Here is a 26,785-nt window from a genome sequence, read left to right as displayed (position 1 = left end):
CCCACAATACATACACCTATAACAGGTGGGCAACTAGGCCACTGTCTGTAGGGTTTCAACATCCTCAGGAGAGAACGGCCTGCATTAAACAGAGGGGGTGTGGTGCTCCTGATAAAAGAAGACATTGATTATTCAGAAGTCTATCTTGACCTCACAGAAGTGGAGCTGAACAACAATGAATATGTAACAGCAAAACTACTCAAATCCCCACACCACCTTCTAACTGCCAGTGTTTATTGTCCACCAGGTGTAACGCCATCAGCAAAACTGCTTACTTTCCTCACTGACAACAATAACCACGCCATCATTGTGGGAGATTTTAATGCTAAACACAGATTTTAACTGTAAAAGCACAAACCAGTTTGGCACAGCCTTGAGGGACACCATTGGCAACACCAACCTCACTTTGCTGAACAATGATGAACCAACACACATCCACTGCTCCACCTCCAGCACATACATCCTTGACCTCATCCTCTGCTCCCCAGACCTGGCCAGTAAACAACTTACCTTTTATGTGAGACATGATATAGGCAGCGAAAGAGAAGATACAACTACAAGAAAACCAACTGGGAATACAGAAATTGTGTAAGAACTGAAACCAACAATCCCAGGATTTAGACCAGATGGCTGTGAACATTGGACACATCCTCAGCCAAGCCCGAGAAGAGTGCATCCCAACCATCATCTCTAAACCCCGAGGAAGGAACAGGACACCAGAACTCAAGAACAAGGTCAACCCTCTTCAAAGACAAATGCAAAATTAACCACCTTTTACCATCAACGACACAAATCCTCACACTTTCTGGCAAAAGATCAAGAGCATGAACGGAAACACAACAAATAACACCATACCTGCTCTAAAGTCACATGGGCAGCTCATAGAAAAAATTAAATTAAGAAAAAGCCATTTTATTTAAAAAGCACCTGTACACTCATGTCCCAACGACTCACAATTTGATCCAGAATGGAAATGCATTACTGACAGAGAAATGGAAAAACAAACAGCTACCTTCCTGCTGTTATCTCCCCCCAGCTCCAATCCTCCCTCTCAACTAGTACTTGCCTCCAGCTCCCTCTCCCACCCAGTACTTACCTCCCAAACAGCACTTCCCTCCTCGTCTACTGCAGACCACTCTCTCACACAAACTGTCAGCATTACAGAAATAAAGAGCCAACTAAAGAAAATTAAAAGAAAAGCACCTGGGGAAGACAGTATTGACAGTATAATGATCAAAGAGGCACCTGATGAAGACTCACTCACCCTAACCCACCCACCCCCCCCCCCCCCCCTTCCCTTTTACCCCCTTGCACATAGCCTATGTACTTATATTGATATGTATATGTATTATGGTAATTTTAAAACAAATTAAATAAAGTTTGTTTTTAGTCTAGGGTTGAAGTTCAAAGTAGTGACAGCAATGCAAAGCCTTGGTGATTCACCCCTCATACCAGGTAAAGAGTGGAGGATCTCCCCTGCCTGTTTCCTCCCCATCCACACCCGCTGGCCTTGTATGTGTGACACGGATATAAAAGAGCAGACACTCTGAGCTATCCTATCAGGCTCATTGACATTACTGTGCCTTACTGTCTGTAGTACGACTGATCTTCACACATTGGACAGTGTCAAGTAGGCAAGGCTATGGGAGCAAAGTGCCACCAGGTGGCAGCACAACTCTGTTACAAAGTATTATTATTTGTATATGTTTTCTCTGTTAGAAAGTTACTTGCAAGCGTCAGTAATAACGCATATAACTATACAATGCTTACTACTGACCTTTCAGTCGATTCCTATGGAAGAGGGCTATTGGCACAGCAAACCCAGAAAATGTTGTGGTGCTGTAATCTTGATTCATAGCGTCAAGATTTTGAAGCCAATTACACCATGGAGCCATTGCAGCTGTGAAAAAAAAGTATGTTAAATTTTGTATTCCGTCTGACCAAATAATATGGCTTTGGACTGCGATATCAGATTGCATTGCAAGGGTGGGTGCAACCAATCTGATGTCACTATCTGAATCAAGATGACAGGGCCCATAAACTGCATTTCCTGGGTTTGCTGCTCCAATTGCCATCTCTCATAGGGGCTGGGCTACCGCCGGGATTCTGAGTTCAGCAGAGTAACAGCTGCAGGGAAGAAGCTGTTCCTTTTTACAATTTACATTTACGGCAATTTATGGCCTTTATCCAAAGCGACTTACAACAATACATTTGTTTAAGTAAGTGAATCATCTATCCAACAGTCATCATAAGACAAAGTAATCAATGCTCACACCAGGGGCCATAGGCAGTCGTAATGCCAGTAGGCTATTTTTTTGGAGGAGGAGGAGGAGGAGGAGGAGAGGGCTCAGCACACAGCACACAGCCCTGGGCTCAGCACACAGCCCTGTGGGACACCGGTGTTCAGGGTCAGGGTGGAGGAGGTGTGGAGGTCTAAGGAAGTCCAGGGTCCAGTAGCGGAGGGAGGTGTTGATGCACAGGTCACTGAGTTTGGTGACCAGCTTGGAGGGGATGATGTGTTGAATGCTGAGCTGAAGTCAATGAACAGCATCCTTGCATATGTGTTGTTGTTATCCAGGTAGGTCAGGGCAGAGTGTAGTGCCGTGGAGATGGCATCCTCTGTTGACCTGTTTGGGCGGTAGTGGGTCCAGTATGGACGGTAGGTGGTCTTTAAGGTGAGCCATGACCAATCGAAGCACTTCATGATGATGGGGGGGGAGTGCAACGGGGTGGAAGTAATTCAGGCCCGCTGCAGCAGAATGCTTCGGCACCGGCACAATGGTTGCTGACTTGAGGCACGTGGGGACAACTGCCTGGGCCAGTGACAGGTTAAAAATGTAAGTGAAGACCTCGGCCAGCTGCCCAGCGCACGCCTTGAGCACACGGCCAGGGATACCGTCAGGGCCAGCAGCCTTGCGTGCATTCACCTTGCTTAGTGCACAGCACACATCAGTGGTGGAGAGTGTGAGGGGCTGGTCGTCTTGGCAGGGCTCAGCTTTGATGGCTGGGTCCTTGTTGTCCCGGTTGAAACGAGCGTAGAAACGGTTGAGCTCGTTGGGTAGGGTGGCAGTGCTGGTAAGGGAGGCTGTATTTTGGGCTTGTAGTCCGTGGTGGCCTGGATGCCTTGCCACATGCGTCGGGGATCAGAGTTGTTCTGAAAGTGCTCCTCAATCTGCAGTTTGTGGTTGTGTTTGGCCTTCCTGATGCCCCTCTTCAGGTTAGCCCTTTCTGACATTCTGATGGCACACTTCTAAACTCTATCAGAGAGGGATATGTGAAGTGAGAGACTATTGTTCATTAATAACGTTGGGCTTAGCTAAATGACCTCCACTTGCCTACTGTAGGTTGTTAAGAAGATACTGGTATGAGTTTGCCATCTCGCTAGCTTTGAGAAAAAAAAAAAACGTTATGTCGGAGTTGTGCCTCTCAACCGTTCATGCCGAATGTATTGCCCTCGCCTTGGTGCTAACTGACTCATGCATCCACGAATGCAAACAATATTCATGTGCCTACCCGACTGAGTTGGCGGACAACGATTCCCATTGAAAATGATCCCACATAAGTATCATACGGTCTTTGGCACTATTGATAACCTTGTTTCCCCCTATGCCATAATGCACTCCGATATTAGCTGTTAGCAGTTACCCCAAAATGCTAAAAGCCCCAGATGATACGGATCAAGCACGTCAACCCAGTACCTTCCCAACAATCTAGGCATCGTTAAAGGCACCCTGTGCATGATTGCGCCCTCTTCCGACTGCATTGACAATTCAGAATAGTGTCTCCTCTCTCCCTCCCCTTGCTCAATGCAAACTACTTGGTCAATCATTTTTCACGTTTCATCCAGCTAATGTCTTAGTTACATGACATAGAAGTGAGCAAAGGACCTGTGTAGTTGAAAGTGCAGTCGTTATTTAGTTAAGTGGCACAGTGAGAAATATGAACATGGAAATGAGCAAGCCAGCGAAAACACTCACATTCGCTAAACCCAAAGTTAAAAGACAAATCCCCACACTCCCTAAACAAAACTCAGATAAGGCTGTAATGTCAAACAGGACAGTCGCTTAGTTTAGCTTCCAGCACGAGAACTGCTGGCGGTTTGAGGCAGTAATAGGTAGCCAATGAGACACACACACGCAAGTCTCAGGTTACACACGCCCACAGGAAGTGGTGGACGCCCAGCTAAAGTCCTGAACATTGTGGGAAACCAAATTCAGGCAGGGTCTTGGCAGGTGCACGCACTGTTACAGACTGCCAATACATCAGAAGTAATGATTCAGCATAGTTATTTTTTTCATTTTCAAGGGGAAAGAGCAACATATTGCACCTTCAAAGTGCAGATGGCTTAAGCCCAACGTTATTTATGAAAAATATTTTTGATGACCAAATACGATACTGACTTTCCCACCCAGTCAAAAAACACACGGCTTTGCTGCTTAGCGTCATATTTCATTCGGGGCCGACGAAGGGGCGGAGTTGTGTCTCTCGTTTTCATCATATCCACAGCGATAGGAGCATATCCGAGCATAACACTCCCTGCCCTGGTACGACCAGAAAGTCGAAGCGGAATGGCGAAGGGGTGGCTGCCTTTCTCGGTCCTATTTCTAGGAGTTCTCTCGCTGTATTGTGCTGCCACAGCGGCAGACAACAGCGGCGTCAAAAAGATGAAGATGCAATTTGCAACAGGTCCACTCCTTAAATTCCAAATTTGGTAAGAAAATATGATACGAAGTTGTGCAATGTTGTGTTCTGGACGTTAGCTGCGCGCCAGTGTTAGCCTGGTAGCTACAGTAGCTGTTGTAGCTAGTACTAGTGTGTGCCAGTAAAGCGTTGGTGCCTCCGCAGTTTAGGCCGAAATAACTCTTTTGCTATTTCCTGCCTCCAAAAAGCCAGTGTGTGATAAATGCACATCTAATGTAATGATCAAACGCGCCTCAAGCGAGTCTACTGACATTAGTAATGTATTTTGTTAAAAGCAACGTGGTACTAACTACTATACGGAATTTAGCTAGCTGAACAGTATTTTCTGATTAAAAAATAATGACCATTCGGAGAATATAACTAGGTGGTAGAGTGGTGACTGAGCTAGCGAAAACCCGATTTTCCCGGTTCACTGGCTAAATGTGTCTAGGTAACTAGCTAGGAAGTTGGGCCCTCCATTCCTTGCACAATATTGGATGCATCCACATGCGTTTTTTGCGAAGGAGACAGTGCGGTGGGTGGTTGTGTCGGTGAAGAGATTGAAAACAGAACCGTGCTTCCGCTGTCAAAATAGCTAGCTAGAAGGCTAGCTAGCTAGTTAGTCTAGCGTTTTGTCAGGCCTACAGGTTGGATTAACGTAATGTAACGTAAATAACTCGGATTAAGATGACTGATGTGGGTTGGGATTTGTGAAATGTTGATGTTCTATAGTCAATTTTGGTGACGGCAGAACAGTGTGTGCCACGGATTGAATATCATGCAGGGTAGTCGTTACAATAGATGACCTTGGATTTAGACTATAGCCGAGACTGCATCTGTTTGGGTTTGTTTGTGAATGGATTTGTGTATCTAGCCTGGTCCTTTAGGACTGAGCGTGTTTATGAGTGTCACTGTCTGTTCCCCAGACTAATGCCATGCTCATCTCTCCCCCATCTCTCACAGCATCTCCTGAGGGTACAAGCGGGTGTTTGAGGAGTACATGCAGGCCCTGTACCAGCGGTACCCAGACATCCGCATTGAGGGGGAGAACTACCTCCCTCTACCCGCCTACCGGTAAGTTACACTTTATGCCACCATGGCAACAAATAGGCCCATACAGTATGTGACATCCCCTGAGTGTAACTGCCCTCCCTCCTAGGAATCGGGAGCTTTTGTCATACATTTTAGCTGAACACTCTGGTGCGTTTGCATAGTTTGGCTGCATTTTTAATGGAGTTTGTATTATGCATGGAGATTGATTGTAGAATAGGTTTCCTTGCAATGCAAAAATAGTGTTCAAAATGTTCTGCCTTCAAGCTGGAAGTTGTGTTTGTTTCCTGTCCTCAGACACATCGCTTCCTTCCTGTCTGTGTTCAAGCTGGCAGTGATTGGGCTGATAATTGTAGGCAAGGACCCGTTTGCCATCTTTGGTATGCAAGCTCCAGGCATCTGGGTGTGGGGTCAGGAGAATAAGGTGAGTTGTCCCTGGTTAAGTACCTCTTGGCTCAGCTTATCTAAAGCGTACAGCTATACTCTCTGAGACCTGTTTTTCGCCCAAGAGCACTACAATAGTTCCTGTTCATTCAATCTAAGCACTAAAATGTCCTTTTTAGAAATTCCAAAGGTCCTGTCGATTAGCACTCAATGGGCTGGTTTCACAGACAAGGCTTAAGCCTAGTCCTGGACTAATTCAATGGCAAATTGCCACTGAGGATGTTTTTTAGTCTAGGACTAGGCTTAAGCCTTGTCTGTGAAACCAGCCCTAGATGTTGAGCTGATTTTGCTTTTGTAGTGTTCTCTCGCAATTCTGAGCTTTGTTGACAAAGTTTGAGTTCTGACAGGAAGTCTGAGTGGGGTTTTTAGGCGCCCTGAGACACTGTACTCAGGAAGAGGAATGAGATTCTTTGATTTAAACATAGTCTTGTTCACAGACACTTCGGCCCAAATGCGGAAGTGTCTGGGATGCCAAAAAATTCTAGTGGCAGCTGTATATGCCCAAATTATAACACCACCTCTAAACCGCTAAACCCGAAGTTACAAATAAACCCCCTCATTCCCCAAACAAAACTCAGACGAGGCTGATTAGTCAAACGGGATGTTTACTAAGAAAAATCATTAGAATACATGCCTTTTTTGCTCACGATGGCTGCATTTGCCTAGGTCGGCTTCCACCACTGTCCTCACTCGAGCGTTAATATCAATACCTAGCCCTTGAACCAAACACAGGCAAGGTTGCAGGTAACACACCCACAGCAAGTGGTACACACCAATGCACAGACTGTCATGTGCATCATATGTAATGTTTCAGCATGGTTATTTAGTGATATTTTCAAGGGGGAAAAGCTACATATTGCCACTTTAACAATGAGACTATGACCGAAAAAAGTGTCTGGGTGAGCCTACAACACTCCAAGTAAGTGGAAAATGAGGAAGAACATCCAAAACCCTGAACTGACCCTTTAACCTTGGCTGTCAACCTTGGTCTCCAAGATAAGAGTCGTCAATAGTGCTAATGCCTAGAGCACAAAGGGTTAAATTCACATATAGAATCATCTCTTTAGTTGTCTCTATGGTTAAAACCCTCTTTTTATCCTTAACACACTGTGGGCCTGTACGGGTGTACCTGCTGTGTGTAAGCACTAACACAGGGACTCCACATTCCAGCCTGTTTCCCATCCCATAACATGGTGTTTTCTCCATGGGAGATGCAGACTTTAAAGTTATTGAATTTTATATTATCCATGCTTATATATGAAGCAAACTTGCAGTGAACATAATTGTTGGACATATAGCTTCATAGAATAGCACCTTTTTCCTCACAGATCTCAAAGTATGATAGGCAGACATGTAGCCATTTTAATAACCAGCCTGCCCCAGAAGGCATAGAGACTATGGCAAAATAGAAGCTTGCAGTGAACTGAAAGCCATTGATTAATTAAGCTGTTTTTATTTTTTTTATGAAGTTCCTAATGCAGCGAAGTCCATCAGCTTTTGTATATAATTTATCTGTAACCTCATTGAGACCAAGCTTTCCTCTTTCCTACTTCGTAAAGCCTGAGGAAAGCTTTTGCAGAAAGTAGCTACAAGACAGTGGAACCCGTTTGAAATGAGTGACACCTTGTGACATCTTAAACCAATCAAATACCTTGCTTGGGTGGAGCTCCAGAAAACAGTATTCAGTTTTACCTTTAGGTTTTCTTAAAATGTCTTCAATGTTGCAAGCTGGGATAGGCAGCAACTCTCTGCAAAAGAGTCCTACCCTGTCGGAAAAGACGACACACATAACAACAAGAAACCATTCTACGGGCATGTGGGGGGAGAGTTCTTGGAATGTAACATCCAATGAAATTGCGAGCACGTTCTCCCATCACTCGTCCAGTTCAATCTAAGCCAGAACGGTTCTCCAGACCTCCAAAAGAGGCGTGAGAACAACTTGATTTGGAGGTATGGCTACGTGAGACTAAGTCAACTGCAATAATATCACATTACTGTGTGTCTCTTTCAGATTTATGCCTGCATGATGGTGTTCTTCTTCAGCAACATGATTGAGAATCAGTGTATGTCAACGGGAGCTTTTGAAATAACTTTAAATGGTAAGGCCACTGTATTATTGATTTGCATTTATATTTTCATTTAAGCTCCCTGCCTTACAGTACTTTGATGACAGATCAGGTCTTTTTGAGCTTTGAAACTGAATTTTGGGATGAGACTGTGCATGATTGTTAGTTTTCACTCTGGACAGAGTGCTGATGGTTAATGCGTTTCTCCTTCTGGGCAGATGTGCCAGTGTGGTCCAAGCTGGAGTCTGGTCACCTGCCCTCCATGCAGCAGCTGGTCCAGATCCTGGAAAACGAGATGAAGATGAACGTACACATGGACACACATCCGCACCACCGCTCCTAACCCTGCCTCTGCTCCCCCCTCGGATGGAGCCAAAGACCCCTCCACGTACGTAAGCCTCTCACAGCTTCGTTTTTACAACCCCTTCCGTCTCACATTTGTTGAAAGGAGCTGTATCAGACATCCCCAGTAAGGGTTTGTGCGCCATCAAAGTTGTATTAATGTGACCATAGCAGTAAGCGTATAATTCTACAACCTTGCATCAAAAGTTTGTTTGGTTAGGGGCCTACTTTATGCATTTATGTCCCATTAAACAGACTGGTGGGCGTTTTGGATATGCTAATGAATGTGTCAATGTGACCAGACATTTCATCAACATGTTGTCTCTCCCTCCCTCCTTGTAGATTTGAGGTGGGTTTCTCATTGGGCTGTGAGGTGATGTTTATGAAGGTCTGCGCTGAAGGCAGGAAGACTGCTAGCACAGACTGGATGTCCCCATTGCTCCTCACCATGCCCCTTAGAGACGCCCCACCCCTGACGCTGGACAGGGATCTATGGCAACCGTGGTGGCCATTTTGTTGTACTATTGCTACTACAGATCATTAATTCTGGTGTAATAAATATTACATTTTGGCTCTTGAGCTTAGACGGATCAATTCAGTGCAATCCTATCATTGGGATGGTCAGGTATTAGAGATAAAACATGTTTGATTTTCCCCATCCAGAATGAGTTGTCTTAAACTGGTCACAGAATCGATCCATCTGAGCATCACTTTTTTTGTCTTTTTTTACTTTTGAGCCATTATGTGTAGATTTAATAATTTGTAGGCTTAATTTAATTACATGTAGAACATATTACATTGTCTGATCATGAATATTGAGATAACAACATTTAAAATTCTATTTCAGTTTCGTTTCTGAATTGCAATTTTTAGATTTCTTTGCAAAGCTGGATGTGGAGCTAAGAAGATTAATAAAAAGGAGTATGTCTAATTGTGAACTAGAGTTATGAGTTTTTGTTTTCTCTGTATCCACCAAGATGGACATGGTTGACTTATTTACTTATCCTAATAACACAACAGAAACAATTTCCTAAAGTAACCACTAACTACACAAATGAGGTTCAATAAAGGGAAAATCACACAAGTATAGTATATAGAAGTCCATGAAGAGACAAGATGCCAGTCAAATCCTTGATTTTTAAAAGACCAACTCAAAACAGCCAGAGAAAACAAGAAACCAACTGAACAAAGGTTAACAGATGTCCTTATAGATCTTGGATTATATTATCTTGGATAATAATTGTATACATTTACAGTATTATTAAAGCGTCATTTGATTCATTCTAACGTGACCATTCTTGCCCTAATCAGCACAAATTCAACAATTCATCATGCATTGTGTTAATTAAATTACTTTGAGTCAGACTATTAATATTGAGTCATGCTCTGCTATTAACAATACATAGCCACATTTCCTTGCCAACCCTAACTAACTAACCCTTGTAACTGCCATCCTATAAGGCCCTACACTTAGTTAAATACATTTTCAGAGCAGCTTCCTAAACACTGCACCATGGATGTACTGTAGATGAGTGAGTATAGAGTTTGGAGTATAGAGCAAAGAAAATATGCTTCACTGTTCCAATACTAACGCAAGGTGCTGTATCTCACATTTTTCATATTTGGCAGCTTCAGTGATTTAAGCGGTTTAGCAGGAGGCTGATTTAGCTGAGTCTCATCCGGAGCAGTCCAGGTGAAATGTCTTACTGCAGAGACAATCCATCTTGGATTACACCAGACTCTGAAATCCCATTGTTGAAGAGAGAATGTGGAGTCTTCTACTGACACTGTTTGTTTCATGTGCTTGTTGTCCACACTGGCTACAAATAAATTATGTCTTATTAGATCGAGAATAATTCATTTAGATAAGCCTAAGTCAATTACAGTGCCCTGTGTAAATTATGGGACAGTAAAACAATTTTTCTTCTTTTGGCTCTGTACTCCAAAAGTTTGGATTTGAAATCAAACAATTACGGTACTATGAGAATGAAGTAGAGATTGTGAGTGTATGGCTGGTGTAGTATAGCATGGTGAAACAAAGAGACATGTAATAACCATTAGATGTGGTTTTCCTTGTAAAAAGCAGGACACTGCAGTTTTAGTTATGCACATATCTGGAGTTTTACAGACTATTTTCTGCAAGAGAACAATATCACAATATGCTCCAAATATCAGGATATGCTCCAAATATCACAATAATTGGTCCAACCCTAATGTCAGCCATGTCATAGTCATATTACAGCCTATAGGCTATCTTATCTAATAATCCTAGTCGTGTTTTCAGTAGTTAAAAAATGTTTGCCATATAGCGGTGTAGTGAGCTGTCACTCACCACTCATTACATCACTACCCAAAACAACAACAAAAATTACTTAAAAATTGGAGTTTAACTATTATTCCGGCCCTTGAATTTAGATTTTCCTTACTATTTACTCACTGCTTCCCATCTCATCTCACCACTTTGCTCCACCTGACCTGTTTTTAGTGAAGCTAACTACATTTATCTCAAGGGTAGCTTTAGTGTAGCTTCACTACTTCCCATATGAAGTAATTAGTATCTTATGAAGGGGGAAACATCAAGTCTGTCCCTCTTCCTTGAGATCCCTTCCCTGATGGGCCTAATGACTGTGATCTCTGTGATGTTTACAAGCTCTCAGGAATGTGTCGATGTGGTGGTGTCATGTGAATGGAATTCATAGGATGAGGTCTCATTGGTTCTCCTTGCAAACAGCTCTTAATTTAAATACTATGATTGAAAGCCGCATATAAAGACAGAAGGCAGAGGATAGATTATTTCTCTTCTCTCTTTGTCTTGGTGTGTGGTCTCAGCTAAACCTGTGAGTACTGTAAAAGTGACCATGTGGTAATTTCTCTCTCACCCTCCTCTCTCTTTCTATCATATGCCAGGGTACAATGTAACATTTCTCTGATGTATTTGCCTTGTAACAATTGTATGCATTTACAGTATTATTAAAGCGTCATTTGATTCATTCTAACGTGACCATTCTTGCCCTAATCAGCACAAATTCAACAATTCTTCACGCATAGTGTTAAATTAAATTACTTGGAGTCAGACTATTAATATTGAGTCATGCTCTGCTATTAACAATACATAGCCACATTTCCTTGCCAACCCTAACCAACTAACCCTTGTAACTGCCATCCTATAAGGCCCTACACTTAGTTAAATACATTTTCAGAGCAGCTTCCTAAACATTGCACCATTGATGTACTGTAGATGAGTGACATCCTTGGGCGATCACTGCATGTTGCCTTGTCCAGCAGCTGTCTTTTAATCCAGCTCATTGCTTTATCCCTTGGCTAATCTCTGTCCCTCCTTGATATAGTTTGGCATTTCAATCACAAGTGTCTTAAGAGGCAAATGTGTCTCTACAATGACTGTAAATAACATTTGACACAAAATGCATCATCATGAGACTATTCCCTTAAGTAAATCTATGCTTGCTATTAAGATATCTGAGGCTCTGTTGTGCAAAATAAAGATATTTCAGGACCATGTCAATTGTGGGCTGACAAGAAATATACCCCAAAAATATGTTTGGGTAAAATTCTGCTTTAAACACTATATATGGCACTAAAATGGGTACTCAATTTTATGTGTTTTTGGGGAACACTGTTCTTGTTGACAATAAAGAATAATTTCTGAGTAGTGAGTATATTTCTTAATTATTGATGTATGTTCAGATGGAGACAGCACTGTGATTGCTTCCGTTGCTCCCTCAACATCTCATTACAATAATTGTAATTTAGTGTCATTCAGGTGATTTTTTTTTTGAACGAGCTGACATGAATGAAAGAATTCAGCCTAACTGTGGACCTATTCCTAACCAATATGTCAGAACAATGACTCCTTTAACCTTTCATTTTCCCTCAGGAAAATATAGGTAAAAGAAGCGTCAGCAATGTGTAAATGTGTAATCTCAAATTGTCCACTGGAAGGTGCTGTTTTCTTTCAATTCAATCCACTCCACTATGACCCTCAACCATACTACAACATACTGTATCTCAGCCAGTGGTGGAGTAAGAGGAACGTATAGGACACTAATAGAACTTCATCCACAGTAAGGTAGGGGAAGGGGGGGTGGGGGGGGGGGGGGTCTGTGTGTCCCAATACTCTTATATCCTCTCCATGTCTCTTTTTCTATATGGTGCCAATTTATGAAAGAAAGGACCTGAGAGACTACCATACTGCTTTAACCTATTTTAACCTATGTTAGGTCAATTGTCATGAAGGAAAGGAGAGAGGGAAAGGGAGCTATCTAGGACTCCATTGATTCTGAAGGAGGACATTTAGTTCAGACTTATCCTCCTCCGCTTTCCTTCATGATCACCAATCTGCCATTGAGAAACTGCAGGCTGTGAGTTTAAAGTGAATGTGTGCGTACGTGCGTGCGTCTGTGCGTCTGTGTGTGCGTACACCCCAGTCTTCTTGTCATATGAGTCAACACAATTTGTGATGCAGCCTCAAGAGAGAGGGTGAATCTGTATGCATACAGTACTTACTGTAGGACCACACAAATGCAGCATTAGATAAAAGATGGGTCTTCTGTGGTAGAAAAATTCAAGCTCCTTTGACTGTGTTTGACTGATTCAGTGGAGGTTGTATTAGATGGTACAACATCATTATACTTTAACAGTCTCACTCATGCCTTCTTTTTCATGCTATCTGAATATCATTCCAATGATATCATCCAGCATGACATTTAGTTTAGCCTTTTTGTATTCTCTCTCCATCACTACCATGTTTCTCTATCTCTCTGTCCCTCAAAGAATTTCTTCCTTTCACACTCCATTAATCCTTGTTGTTTCCATGGTAAAAAGTAGAAAGATGGAGAGATGGATAAATAAAAAGAAATGGAGGAGCAGATAGCAGTGGAGGAGAGAACAGAGCACCCACGTATCTCCATCAGCTGTGCAGAATCTCACCCCCTCTTCCTCCCTCCTCTTTCTCTCTCTCACCCCTCCCTCTCCTCCCTCCCTCCTCCCCCTCTCTTTTCTGTGCGCAGCTGCAGTATATGAGTGGGTCTCCTGGGTATAGCTTCACTGCAGTGTAGGGAAGGGCAGGGCTGCTGCCTGTACAATGTGCTGAAGGATGGTGCACCAGGAGAAACGTGTTTACCAGGTGTGTGTGTGTGTGTGTGTGTGTGTGCGTGTGTGTGTGTGTGTGTGTGTGTGTGTGTGTGTTGGGGGGCGGGGGCGTGAGGTAAATGCTTTTACATGTATTCAAATATTGTACACGTTAGGTTACTATAGGTATGCCTGACTGCCTGTCATTTGTGCGTATGTATGATTGTATCGTGTGAAGGTGTGTCAGTGTGTGTATTTCACCTGATTGTGTGCCTGTGCTCATTTACATGAATTTATCCGTTTTTTCTGGTTGCCTTTTTGTTATTTCTAATCTGGATCTTAGATCGAATCTTAGTACATGTGTGTGTACATATGTTCTGGGTGTGTGAATATATGTTTTGTAGTATATATGTTTGGATTGAGCATCTCTTAGACGTGTGTATGTGAGAAACGTTAATGATGTTTATTTGAGAGAATGCTTGTGGAATGCTTTTTACAGTCAAATACACAATATCTCATAGATATGTGGATAGATATGATGTTTTGTGTCTATCCTTGCTTTGTGGTTTGTGTGTAGATGGTCTAGCCTAATAGGACAGGACCTGGCTCAGTGTAAGGAGACCAGTGTGGGTGGAGCGTTGGCTGTAGAATGGGAGCGTCCAACTGTGATTTATGGTGTTACATCACAGCCTGATGATGTGTCACAGTCTGAGCTTGAATGGGGTCTGTGTATACGGTTGTGTGAATGTGTGTACTGTATGTGTGGTTGTTGTTGTGTTTGAAGTTGTATTTCTTTATTTATGAGTGTGTGTATGTGTGGTATCTGTGATGCATCATAGAAGTTGAGTGAGAGTTTGAGATTTAGACCCAAGGAAAGAGGAGAAGGGGGCAAAGTGGGTGTTTGTATTTGTTATCATTGATGGATGGATAGACATATGGATGTACAGTAAAAGAGTGGGTATTACTGTTACAGACTGTGAGTAGGCCTGAAGGATGTGGGCACTGGGCAGCCATGGAATGTATATATATACACCGGCCACTTTATTAGGTTCAACTGCTCGTTAACACAAATATCTAATCAGCCAATCACATGGCAGCAATTCAATGCATTTAGGCATGTAGACATGGTCAAGACGACCTGCTGAAGTTCAAACCGAGCATCAGAATGGGGAAGAAAGGTGATTTAAGTGATTTTGAACATGGCATGGTTGTTGGTGCCAGACGGGCTGGTCTGAGTATTTCAGAAACTGCTGATCTACTGGGATTTCCACGCACAACCATCTCTAGGGTTTACAGAGAATGTTCTGAAAAAGAGAAAATGTCTAGTGAGCGGCAGTTCTCTGGGTGAAAATGCCTTGTTGATGTCAGAGGAGAATGGCCAGACTGGTTCGAGATGATAGAAAGGCAACAGTAACTCAAATAACCACTTATTACAACTGAGGTATGCAGAAGACCATCTCTGAACGCACAACACGTCGAACCTTGAAGCAGATGGGCTACAGCAGCAGAAGACCACACCGGGTGCCACTCCTGTCAGCTAAGAACAGGAAACTGAGGCTACAATTCGCACGGGCTCACCAAAATTGGACAAAAGAAGATTGGAAAAACGTTGCCTGGTCTGATGAGTCTCGATTTCTGCTGCGACATTCAGATGGTAGGGTCAGAATTTGGCATAAACAACATGAAAGCATGGATCCATCCTGCCTTGTACCAACGGTTTAGGCTGGTGGTGGTGGTGTAATGGTGTGGGGGATATTTTCTTGGTACACTTTGGTCCCCTTAGTACCAATTGAGCATCGTTAAACGCCACAGCCTACCTGAGTATTGTTGCTGACCATGTCCATCCCTTTATGACCACAGTGTCATTCATGACTTCTGAATGACTTCCAGCAGGATAACGCGCCATGTCACAAAGCTCAAATCATCTCAAACTGGTTTCTTGAACATGACAATGAGTTCACTGTACTCCAATGGCGTCCACACTCACTCAATCCAATAGAGCACCTTTGGGGTGTGGTGGAACGGGAGATTCGCATCATGGATGTGCAGCCGACAAATCTGCAGCAACTGCGTGATGCTATCATGTCAATATGGACCAAAATCTCTGAGGAATGTTTCCCGCACCTTGTTGAATCTATGCCACAAAGAATTAAGGCAGTTCTGAATGCAAAAGGGGGTCCAACCCGGTACTAGCAAGGTGTACCTAATAAAGTGGCCGGTGAGTGTATATATACACCGTCCCCTGTGTATAGACCTGAAAAAAAAAAAAAACCTAACCAAGAGAAATGTGTTTACAAAGCGATGGATAGAAAGAACAGGAATAGGGAGAGGAGAAAAGAACAGAGAGGAAGACGGAGGCTAGGGAACAATGAAAAAACAGAAGGGAAGAGAGAGAGAGAACTGAGAAGAACAGGGAGAGGGGGTAAATACAAATAAAGAAAGTAGAAGAAGAGGGAGAAAGAGCAGAGGGTAATAGAATAGGGAGAGGGAGGAAAGAGGAGAGGAGTCAGTTCAGGAGTCAGAGAGGAGAGGAGAGAATGTAACATTGTAAGATTAGAAAGACAACAGGAGAGGACAAAGAAAGGAGACAGGATTAAATCCATGCTAGGTGATTTGACATTTTCTAATCCGTCAAAATCCTATGTATTTTCTATCTGAATTTAGGGCCATTATTGATTTCCTCAATTTGGAAGGGAAATATGTCAATTGTTGTGGTGTATATTTGATTGCTTATGTATATTTAGATACCACCATACATACTATGTGATGTGTGTGCATATAATGTTTCTGTGGTATAGTGTGTGTGTGTGTGTGTGTGTGTGTGTGTGTGTGTGTGTGTGTGTGTGTGTGTGTGTGTGTGTGTGTGTGTGTGTGTGTGTGTGTCTTGCTCATGGTGTGCATTGCTCTTTCTTTTTCTTTTGCCTCATTGAGCCAGCACAGTGATTTCACCTCCAGCATCAAGTCAGACTCCAATAAACTGCTCCATCCATCCATCCATCCATCCATCCATCCATCCATCCATCCATCCATCCATCCATCCATCCATCCATCCATCCATCCATCCATCCATCCATCCATCCATCCATCCATCCATCCATCCATCTTTCCTCCTTCCCTCCCTTTTACTGTATCTATCCCTACATCCCTTTAAGCACAACCGAGTTTGAGTTTCTTTTATAGACTAGTATTAGTATTATTAGTAATTTGACAATTTTCCAAATAAGGCATTCCAATCCTGGTCTAGTCCTATAGGTACAGGACAGTTGCCTGATATCAGTTCAGTTCATGGACATATTAGATTGATTATTACTTTGACATAATATTATTTGTGAAAGAAATCAACGAGACAAAAATGACATTTTAGCATAGGCCTACATATTCAAGGAATTATTCTGATGTTGGCTTTCAGTTGTTAGTTAGATAGTTTTCAGTGTTTGCTGTACTGACACCCACATGTTTGGTGTTTTAATAAAACATTCTAATCTTAACTCTAATCTTTCTTCAACTTGAAGATGTTCACAGCATCAGAGAAAGAGCATTTACTGCAGTATTAACTTGTTTTCCTCAATGTGCCTTCAGGCCCAGAGAAATGAGAGAGAATGCATCAGGCAGAAGCTGGCCCTTGGCAGTTTCTATGACGACGATGAGCCAGTCATCTACACCAGCTGCAGCAAGAACGGCCCGTCCTCCCGGTGGGTTTGTGTGAGCGCGAGTAACTGTTCCTGATATTGTGTGTGTGTGTGTGTGTGTGTGTGTGTGTGTGTGTGTGTGTGTGTGTGTGTGTTTTAATCGAATGAAATCCTTTGTCAGCTTCAGAATTTGTTGTACCATGAAGTGACATTTTGCATACATAGGTATTTTTACACTGAGAATGTATGGTGAATCAGTTGTGTAAATACAGCCTATGTGTAACAACAACAACAGAATAACAATTTGGGAGTTAGAGCTGTAAAACACCCTTCCCACCACTAAATGGGGCAGTGCTGTGGAGCTCAGTGAGTGTTTGACGTACTATGCCAGTTACATCTTACCCTAAGAAATTGATAGATACACCAGTCCAGGCCCTGTTTGAATACTTTAGACATGCTTCCTTATAATTTCTTTGAAGGAGTTACAGACCTGTCAAGGTTGGATTGGTGAAAGCAGCAGGATGCCAACCTCAATTTCACTTATCCAATCACATATATATATCAGTGATTATCTCAAGGAAGGGAGGAGGAATTATGTTTTTCAAAAGATGGCCAGTAAAAGTATTTAAAAAGTATTAGAAAAGGTCAGGTCAACACTGTGGGATTGGGTTTATTTTCAGCTTGAACATTTTGCTTGGTCTTTCTTCACATGTAAGTGCATTCACATTTCAACCATCAAACTCACATCATTTGAGTTAGTCTCAAGTGACACATGCCTTTTTACTTTCAGTACTATTTGTGTCAAAGAATGCAGTTCTCACCTCAGTCTCTCTGAAATTGACAGAGTTCACTCATCTAGGTTTTGAAGCAGAGAACATTCTGTAGGGGAGAGAGAGGTGCAGAGAAAGAGAGAAGTTTCCTGGAATGCCACACTGACACTGTGTTCTCAATCATCAGGGCAAAACAATAAATGGTCAAACACTGAGGCTTGCAGAGAAATAGTAGGCATACGCATACTGCATATGTACACTACTCTACACTATGTTTCAAAATCATGCGTTTAAGCAAGATATGCCAGTAAAACAATACAGGCACTAAACAGGAACACAAACACACAAAAACATACACACACCATAAATACATTGTCAAGCATAAGTATAGGAACACAAGGTTAACCACAGCTACCAGAAGCTGCAGGTCTCTTTTGAGTAAACTTGAGTAACTGTTCTTGGCCTTTAATGGAAAAGAGGGTGGTGTTTACATTAAATAAAGGGGGCCGCCCCTTGCATCTCATGTTTCGGGAAGTGCTTGTCTGTATGTGGTCCAACCACGCTAAAAAGAGAAGTGTCACCTACTCCTTTTTAACTGTTCCTATTGGAGGATGTCAGGTCACATGACCCTCAGTGGAGGTCAAAGTGCATCTCCTTGCTTATTTTGAGGTGGAAATTCCAACGCGGTTAGGTGTTTGGGTATTGGGCGCGTTCTTACTCAAACTTTAAAATGGGCAGCCAAAGTTTCTACCAAACTTGCAGTTCATGTTTAGTGAAAGCTCCATGAATGGAGGTCTGGTTTTTGCTTTCATCACAAACACTTGAGCATGCTCACAGAGGGTGACTAAATCTGGTTTCGACCTCACTGTGACAGAGACTTTCACTTACTCAAATCATTGAATCATGGCTGTTTCACAGAACACTTATTGCTTGAATGTATCTACAAGAACTGCCTAGGGGTGTAGGGGTCAATTTGTTATTCAGTAATTCTCTTCTCACCCCACAGAGATGGAAAGTAACAAACTTACAACTACTTTCATTACTGTAATTGAGTAGATTTTTTTATTTGTACTTATTTGAGTACTTTTTATCAAGCTACTTTTTTACTCTTACTAAAATGTCACTAAAGTAACAATACTTCTACTTAAGTAGGATATTTCAGTACTCTTTCAACCAATGCCCACCCCCTCCCTCTGCCTCTTCCTGTCTCCCTCTGTCTCTCTCTTTATCACTCCCCCTTTATTCTGGATGTGATTTAATCATCCCCACCCCTCTCTCTCTCTGTCTGTCTATTGCTCAGGCTGCAGAGTGGGGTGAACCTTCAGGTGTGTTTTGTGAATGACAGCAGCAGTGACAAAGACAGTGATGCAGAGGACAGCAGGACAGAGACCAGCCTGGACACGCCACTGTCACCCGTGGTACACACTTCAGATGTGTGTGTGTGTGTGTGTGTGTGTGTGTGTGTGTGTGTGTGTGTGTGTGTGTGTGTATTTGTTTGTGTGTGTTTAAGTATGGATATGGTGTGCCTGCTCCAAGGTACCACTGCTTTTTTTCTCATTTTATTAAGAAATGTATAAAAATATTCTATGGAATATAATATATTAAACTGGTGTATGCAATACACCAGGTGTATGTGATGGCATATGCACTGTATGTATTTGTCCCTGAATATGTGTGTGTGTGTGTGTGTGTGTGTGTGTGTGTGTGTGTGTGTGTGTGTATGTGTGTATGTGTGTGTCTGCCTAGAGTAAGCAGAGTTCGTCTCTGTCGGACCGGGACACAGGTGAGGAGGATTCGGAACCCCTGGATGACTGCAGCTTCTGGCGGGTGCAGCGGCGGCTCCAGGAGGAGGCCCGAGTGGCACTGGCGCTGGCTCGCCCCATGGCCCGCATGCAGGTGGAGGTGGAAAGACAGATCCAGCTGCACCGCCGCTCACCCGTGGCTGACCTGGTCAGTGTGTGTGTGTGTGTGTGTGTGTGTGTGTGTGTGTGTGTGTGTGTGTGTGTGTGTGTGTGTGTGTGCCTGCGTGCGTGTGTGTGTGCCTGCGTGCGTGTGTGTGTGCCTGCGTGCGTGCGTGTGTGCCTGCGTGCGTGTGGTCTCTGTTGGTTGACTTGATAATAAAAAGCTGGTAGTCTCGGAAGTCAACTTGGAACAAATAAATGGGGTTTTCACTTTTGAGAAATGGGTGGCTAGCTAGATTTTTATTTGTACTGTAATTGGAAAAGGAAACATGGAAAAAGAAAGTGAGAAAAGGAGAGAGTAAAAAAGAGAAAGCACTAAGGACAGAAACAAATTAATAATAACATAGAGGTGTTATTACAGAAAGGTGCTAACATCACAATACAGAGCTGCGAGTGACTAACTGTGGTCAGAGTAAAAGGTCATTGCAAAGTCAATCACTGTAGTGAATGCTGTATGACTAAATAGTCATATTGCAAATCAAATTCCCCCACTACTACTGAATAGTAGATGTGTTTGTCAGTGTAGAAAACTGCATGGGGATGTTTCAGTGCTAATGTCCTGTAGAAGTGCAGATCAAACAGAGAGGATTCAATGTATTTGATGATTATTGTGGATTATTAATGTTATTGTGGATTATTAATGTTATTATGATGACATTCAGATTATTAATATTAGATATGCTTAGCTATTAACGAAATATAGCCACATTTATTTGCCAAACCTTCACATGGAACTGCCATCTTATATAGTTAGGTCTGGAAATATTTGGACAGTGACACAATTTTCATAATTTTGGCTCTGTACGCCACCACAATGAATTTGAAATGAAACAATCGAGATGCAATTGAAGGGCAGACTTTCAGCTTTAATTCAAGAGGTTGAACAAAAATATTGTATGAAACATTTAAGAATTGCAACCATTTTTATACACAGTCCCCCATTTTCAGGGGCTCAAATGTAATTGGACAAATTAACATAATCATAAATAAAATGTTCATTTTTAATACTTTGTCAAGAATGCTTTGCAGGCAATGACTGCCTGAAGTCTGGAACCCATAGACATCACCAAATGCTGGGTTTCCTCCTTTGTGATGCTTTGCCAGGCCTTTACTGCAGCTGTCTTCAGTTGTTGTTTGTTCGTGGGTCTTTCTGCCTTTAGTTTTGTCTTTAGCAAGTGAAAAGCATGCTCGATCGGGTTGAGATCAGGTGATTGACTCGGCCATTGCAGAATATTCCATTTCTTTGCCTTAAAAAACTCCTGGGTTGCTTTCGCAGTATGTTTTGGGTCATTGTCCATCTGTACTGCGAAGCGCTGTCCAATCAACTTTGCTGAATTTGGCTGAATCTGAGCAGACAGTATATCCCTAAACACTTCAGAATTCATCCGTCTTCTGTCACGTCATCAATAAACACTAGTGACCCAGTGCCATTGGAAGCCATGCATGCCCATGACATCACACTGCCTCCACCGTGTTTTATAGATGATGTGGTATGCTTCGGATCATGAGCAGTTCCAAGCCTTCTCCATACTTTTTTCTTGACTACATTCTGATACAGGTTGATCTTAGTTTCATCTGTCCAAAGAATGCTGTTCCAGAACAGGGCTGGCTTTTTTAGATGTTTTTTGGCAAAGTCTAATCTGGCCTTTCTATTCTTGAGGTTTATGAATGGTTTGCACCTTGTGGTGAACCCTCTGTATTTGCTCTTGTGAAGTCTTGTCTTGGTACACTGGATAATGATATGCCTACCTCCTGGAGAGTGTTCTTCACTTGGCTGGATGTTGTGAAGGGGGTTTTCTTTACCATGTGAAGGATCCTGCGATCATCCACCACTGTTGTCTTCCGTGGAAATTCAGGCCTTTTTGTGTTACCAAGCTCACCAGTGCATTCTTTTTTTGTGTACCAAACTGTTGATTTGGCCACTCCTAATGTTGCCGCTATGATTCTGATGGATTTTTTTGTTTTTGCGGCCTAAGAATGGCCTGTTTCACTTGCATTGAGAGCTCCTTTGACTGCATGTTGTGCGTTCACAGCAACAGCTTCCAAATGCAAATGCCACACTTGGAATCAACTCACCTTTTACCTGCTTAATTGATAAAGAAATAACAAAGGAATAGCCCACACCTGTCCATGAAACAGCTTTTGAGTCAATTGTCCAATTACTTTTGGTCCCTTGAAAAAGAGGGGGCTATATATAAAAGAGCTGTAATTCCTAAACCCTTCCAATTTAGATCTGAATACCCTAAAATTAAAACTGAGTCTGCACTTTAAGCCCATAGTCATTATATAACTGTAACTTGAATATGTTTTGGTAAACAGCTAAAATAACAAAAATTGTGTCAGAGTCCAAATATATATGGACCTAACTGTTTTGAAATCAAACAATTACGATGAGGTTAAAGTATAGATTCTAAGTTTTTATTTGATGGTATTTTTGTAATATGTACAAAAATTGTATACATAGTCCCCCTATTTCAGGGAACCAAAAGTACTGAGACAATTGACTTGACAGGTGTTGCTGGTTAGGAAGGTGTTTTCCATCACATCATTTGTGCAGGCATAATAGAGCTGTCATTGTCTAGTATTGATTCTAGGCTTTGCGTTTGGCTTTGGAGTCTGCTATTGGTGTCTGTCAATGTGAGGACCAAAAAACTTCAATGAAAGTCAAAGAAGCCATTATGAAGCTGAAATATCAGAAACATAGCCAAACATTAAACTTACGAAAAACAACAGTTTGGAACATCATTAAATATTTTAAAAGCACTGGTGAGTTCAGCAATCGCAAACGGCCTGGTAGGCCAAGGAAGACTTCTACAGTGGCCAGGTTACAGTTTGCTAAAAAGTACCTAAAAAGCCTGCTCAGGTCTGGAAAAGGGTCTTGTAGACAGATAAGACAGATATTATCATGTACCAGAGTGATGGCAGGCGGAATGTTTGGAGAAATAAGGATCTGCTCAAGATTTACAGCATACCACCTCATCTGTGAAACATGGTGGAGGGGGTGTCATGGTTTGGGCATATATAGCTGCCACTAGAATGTATTCTGAAATGTACAGAAACATTGTGTCTGCTTGAGTACAAGCAAATGCCTCCAAATTCATTGCATGGCACTTCATCATCCAGTAAGACAATGACCCAAAACATACTGCTATAGCAACTACGGACTTTTTCAGGGCCAAAAAGTGGAAAGTTCTTGACTGGCCTAATCAATCATCAGATTTAAATCCAAATGAACATGCATTTCATGGTGATTTTTTAGGCAAAAAAGCCTGGCAGAGCATAATGTTGTGGTTGTAACATTGTCCCTGTGCCTGTGTGCAGCTGCCCCACTTGCCCCACATCAACGAGGGTCTGATGAAGAGGAATCTGAGGAGGGGAGATATGAGGGACATGAGCCTTGGACAGCTCCAAGTCATCACCAATGACCTGCACTCACAGATACAGAGTGGGTACATACACACATACAGTACGTACGTATGCACGCACACACACACACACACAACAACCTGCCTTCTATCACCAGCATCAAAATTCTGATGTTGTAATGTTAAGATGACATTGTGATGACATTGCAGGTCTGAATGAGGAGCTGGTGCAGCTGCTGCTGATGAGAGATGAACTCCATGTGGAGCAGGATGCCATGCTGGTGGACATAGAGGACCTAACAAGGTAAGGGTCCCCCTCGAGCAGCTCTAACAGGTAACACATGTACACACAGATGCACATATACACACACGTACACACATACCCACACTCTTACACAACCAGAGGAGGGTGCCTAATGTCAAATGCCATCCCTGCCAAGAAACATATTTTCACTATATTACCAAGACATCTGTATGAAATGTCCTTTTTAACACTTATTTTGAATCATTCTGTTGTTTGTTTGTCCTTTGCTGTCATAGGCATGCCCAAAGCCAGCAGAGACACATGGCAGAGAAAACCCTCTCCAAATAATGTACTTTGTCACCTGTTACCTGCCCTGCTTCCCCCATCGTCAACATTGTCACATGACAGCCATGACTACAGAGCAGTGCTCACCAACTCTGGTTCTGGAGAGCTACAGGGTGTGCAGTCTGGAATAAAAGGACCAGGGTTGGTGACTACTGCTACAAAGGGACCACGCCCAGAGGGACCACACCAGTTGTGTGCTTTGTAGACTACTGAGAACACAGCTGTTTGTGCTGTTGCTAAAGAATAAGCTGATATATTTTAGGCTTTCCTGTGTATTACCTTTGCAACAATGGCTCAGAACCTGTATGAATTATTTAGACACACAAATGGATGTAGTTAAGCTATTGTTGCACACTTCCACATGCTTTAACATTTTGGTGTTTTGAAGCATTACTGGTTTAACCTTATTTTGTATCCATAGTGTAGATTGAAATAAAGCTTCTATAAAGGTTAAGGGTTATATTCTTTGTTGCATGTGTTTAACTATTGGGGAGGCATTAACAAGGACTTCCTCAAAAAGCAATGTGCAAAACTGTGCTTAGTGAACCTCTAGGCTACGCAGAAACATTTATCAGACAAAATATATTTTCAATATTAAGAAAAACAAGGAAAGTCAAATCTCTACAGTAGGTTAAAAATGAAAATGTCTGAGTTGACTGGACTACTGGTATAGTAGGCCTAGGGCTAGGTTTATTAAAGTGTTGCTTTTCAGGTAGAAGAAGACATGGATGCCTTGTTGTCTGGTTGTTGGTCATCTGTGTTCACTATTAGTTCATCTTTAGCATTAAGAGAGAGTTGCTTTCCAGTGGTTCATTATCATTTGTATTTGTTTGTTGAACATATAGGCTATGCCACTTAAAATATAGTCTACATTCACAAATGATATGACATTTTGTGTAGTGAAATTAACTAACATTATAAATAAACATGTTTGATTGTCTCTATATTCATTAATTATCATTATGTAGACTGCATAATGGTGGTGACTCATCCATGAGATCGAGGGCAAGGGTGCCAGAATAAAATTTAAAGTGGGGGCCCAGGTTATTACTTTAATATCAAATGCATAACACTTGAGAGGGTGTGCTATTTTGTGGATATCGGAATGGCTTTGTTAGAGAATGGGCCGGACCCCAAGTTCATCAATCCCTGGTGAAGGAAGAGCTGCTTTTTTGTATTTGAGTCTAAATTATTTATTTTATTTTATTTTGGTGAATAGAGTTTACCCACCTTTTATGGTAGGTTAGTTGTTTGCTGTTAGTGCTTTCCAATCTATTTAATCCATGGTGTTCAGGGTTTGACCACCTGTTTTCTTTTTACCACTACATCCCTGGATGAGATTATATGTCTATTCCAAATGTATATCCTTTCAATTCAGTAGCAGTTTATGATAACAATCAGCCAAGCAACCCAATCAATCAATTATTGTCCCAGAAGGGAAATTCAATATGCAGTCAGGAGTTGATACAAGACAAGTTTATACATAACAAGATACATGATACATCATTCTAAACATATTGAGGCAGCATGTGGGGTGAGGTGCTGCCACAGGACAAGGAGTTGGGTTGATTAACTGGTACAGAGGCTCAGGGAGGCAGGGTACAGAGGCTCAGGGAGGCAGGGTACAGAGGCTCAGGGAGGCAGGGTAAAGGTCCAGACACGTTTTTATTCACACAAGGTTAAATAAAGCATATCATAGATGAACTCAAGCTTTCACGAGCTCTTACATCAAACTGTTCAAAATAAAGGTGGCCAAAGAAACACACATGTGCGTGTAGTGTGGGGACACCCCCTCATGACATAAAAATATACATACATAAAAATATGCATACATTTATACATACACTGACACAGTCACATCACAAATACACAACTGACAATTATTTAAACAAGATCTGTACAAGGAGAACATTTATGCTGTGTATCTGTCATAAAATAGGATGAATTGTCTGCAGGTTTGTGGTAGGGGTGTGTTTCCTTAGGGGCAGGTCTAACCCGAGTGTATCTCACGTCATAGCTTTGAAAATGAGTAAATAAAATGTAAATTCTATCTGGCAGCAAAGCTTGCATTATTTCTAGTCCCCCTTTTTTTCCTGCCCCAACCTTCCCCACAATTGGAGGACATGAACAATAAAGTAACAACCACAATTCTACTTAACTTATAGCTATTTATCTGGAATAGTCCATATTATACTCACACACTTACTTAATTCCAGCCTTCCAATGTCGAGAGGTCAACCCACCTTTCCCAGTATATTACCATTCTACCATTCTACCATTTATCCTTGCATTACATACCTCTATTCTACTGTGGCATTTATGAATGCCTTGAACCTCTCCATTTGTATACATTGTGCCACAATTTCCCTCAAAATAAATATTCCACCTAAGAGTAGGTGAGTAGATGCATATTTCCCAATGAGTGGGCCTGGTCCCTCAGATTCCCCAACAATATAGTTTGCAGGTCTATCTGTATACTGATATTATGCCTTAACAACCATTCCAAAAGTGAGCCACTGATGGATAGAATCAAAATAGATGTTCTATTGATTCTGTTTCCTCATGGCAGAATCTGCACAAGGCTGACTGTTAAAATATTGGGCATTCTTTTTGTAGCAAGAATTGTATTTGTATATAAGAGTTTAAATTGAAAAGAACCGATTTCTGTGTCAATTGTTGTTTTGTATTTTAAGTCATAAACCCGATGCCATGGTCGTTAGGACATCAAGCATCTTTTCCCAACTATCTTGAATTTCATATGACAATAATTGTCAAACCGTTTTACCTTAAGTGACACTGGT

The 26,785-nt window shown here is 42.0% G+C and overlaps 2 protein-coding genes across 6 annotated transcripts; both read left to right on the top strand.

Moving 5' to 3' along the window:
* The first annotated feature begins 4,246 nt into the window (after positions 1-4,246).
* selenot1a (selenoprotein T, 1a) lies at positions 4,247-9,520 on the top strand. Its single transcript, XM_083681782.1, has 6 exons — positions 4,247-4,711; positions 5,644-5,754; positions 6,028-6,154; positions 8,186-8,273; positions 8,459-8,628; positions 8,925-9,520. The coding sequence occupies exons 1-5, from the start codon at positions 4,380-4,382 to the stop codon at positions 8,581-8,583; spliced, it is 783 nt and encodes a 260-aa protein (XP_083537908.1). The 5' UTR covers positions 4,247-4,379; the 3' UTR covers positions 8,584-8,628; positions 8,925-9,520.
* Positions 9,521-18,772: 9,252 nt separating this feature from the next.
* On the top strand, positions 18,773-24,875 carry LOC310804459 (schwannomin-interacting protein 1-like). 5 transcript variants are annotated; one of them, XM_083669705.1, is made up of 6 exons: positions 18,773-18,909; positions 19,370-19,487; positions 19,816-20,019; positions 23,352-23,475; positions 23,606-23,699; positions 23,936-24,875. In XM_083669705.1, the coding sequence occupies exons 1-6, from the start codon at positions 18,857-18,859 to the stop codon at positions 23,985-23,987; spliced, it is 645 nt and encodes a 214-aa protein (XP_083525831.1). In that variant the 5' UTR covers positions 18,773-18,856; the 3' UTR covers positions 23,988-24,875. The 5 variants fall into 5 exon arrangements, with proteins under 5 accessions (XP_083525831.1, XP_083525829.1, XP_083525830.1 ...); XM_083669703.1 differs by having other exon boundaries at positions 23,352-23,496; XM_083669704.1 differs by having other exon boundaries at positions 19,370-19,502.
* The last annotated feature ends 1,910 nt before the right edge of the window (positions 24,876-26,785 follow it).

The sequence above is a fragment of the Argentina silus genome, assembly GCF_951799395.1.
Source record: "Argentina silus genome assembly, chromosome: 1".
NCBI classification, from domain to species: Eukaryota; Metazoa; Chordata; class Actinopteri; order Argentiniformes; family Argentinidae; genus Argentina; species Argentina silus.
Note: the sequence above shows the minus strand (reverse complement) of the source record. Positions and strands in the feature narration are given on the sequence as shown.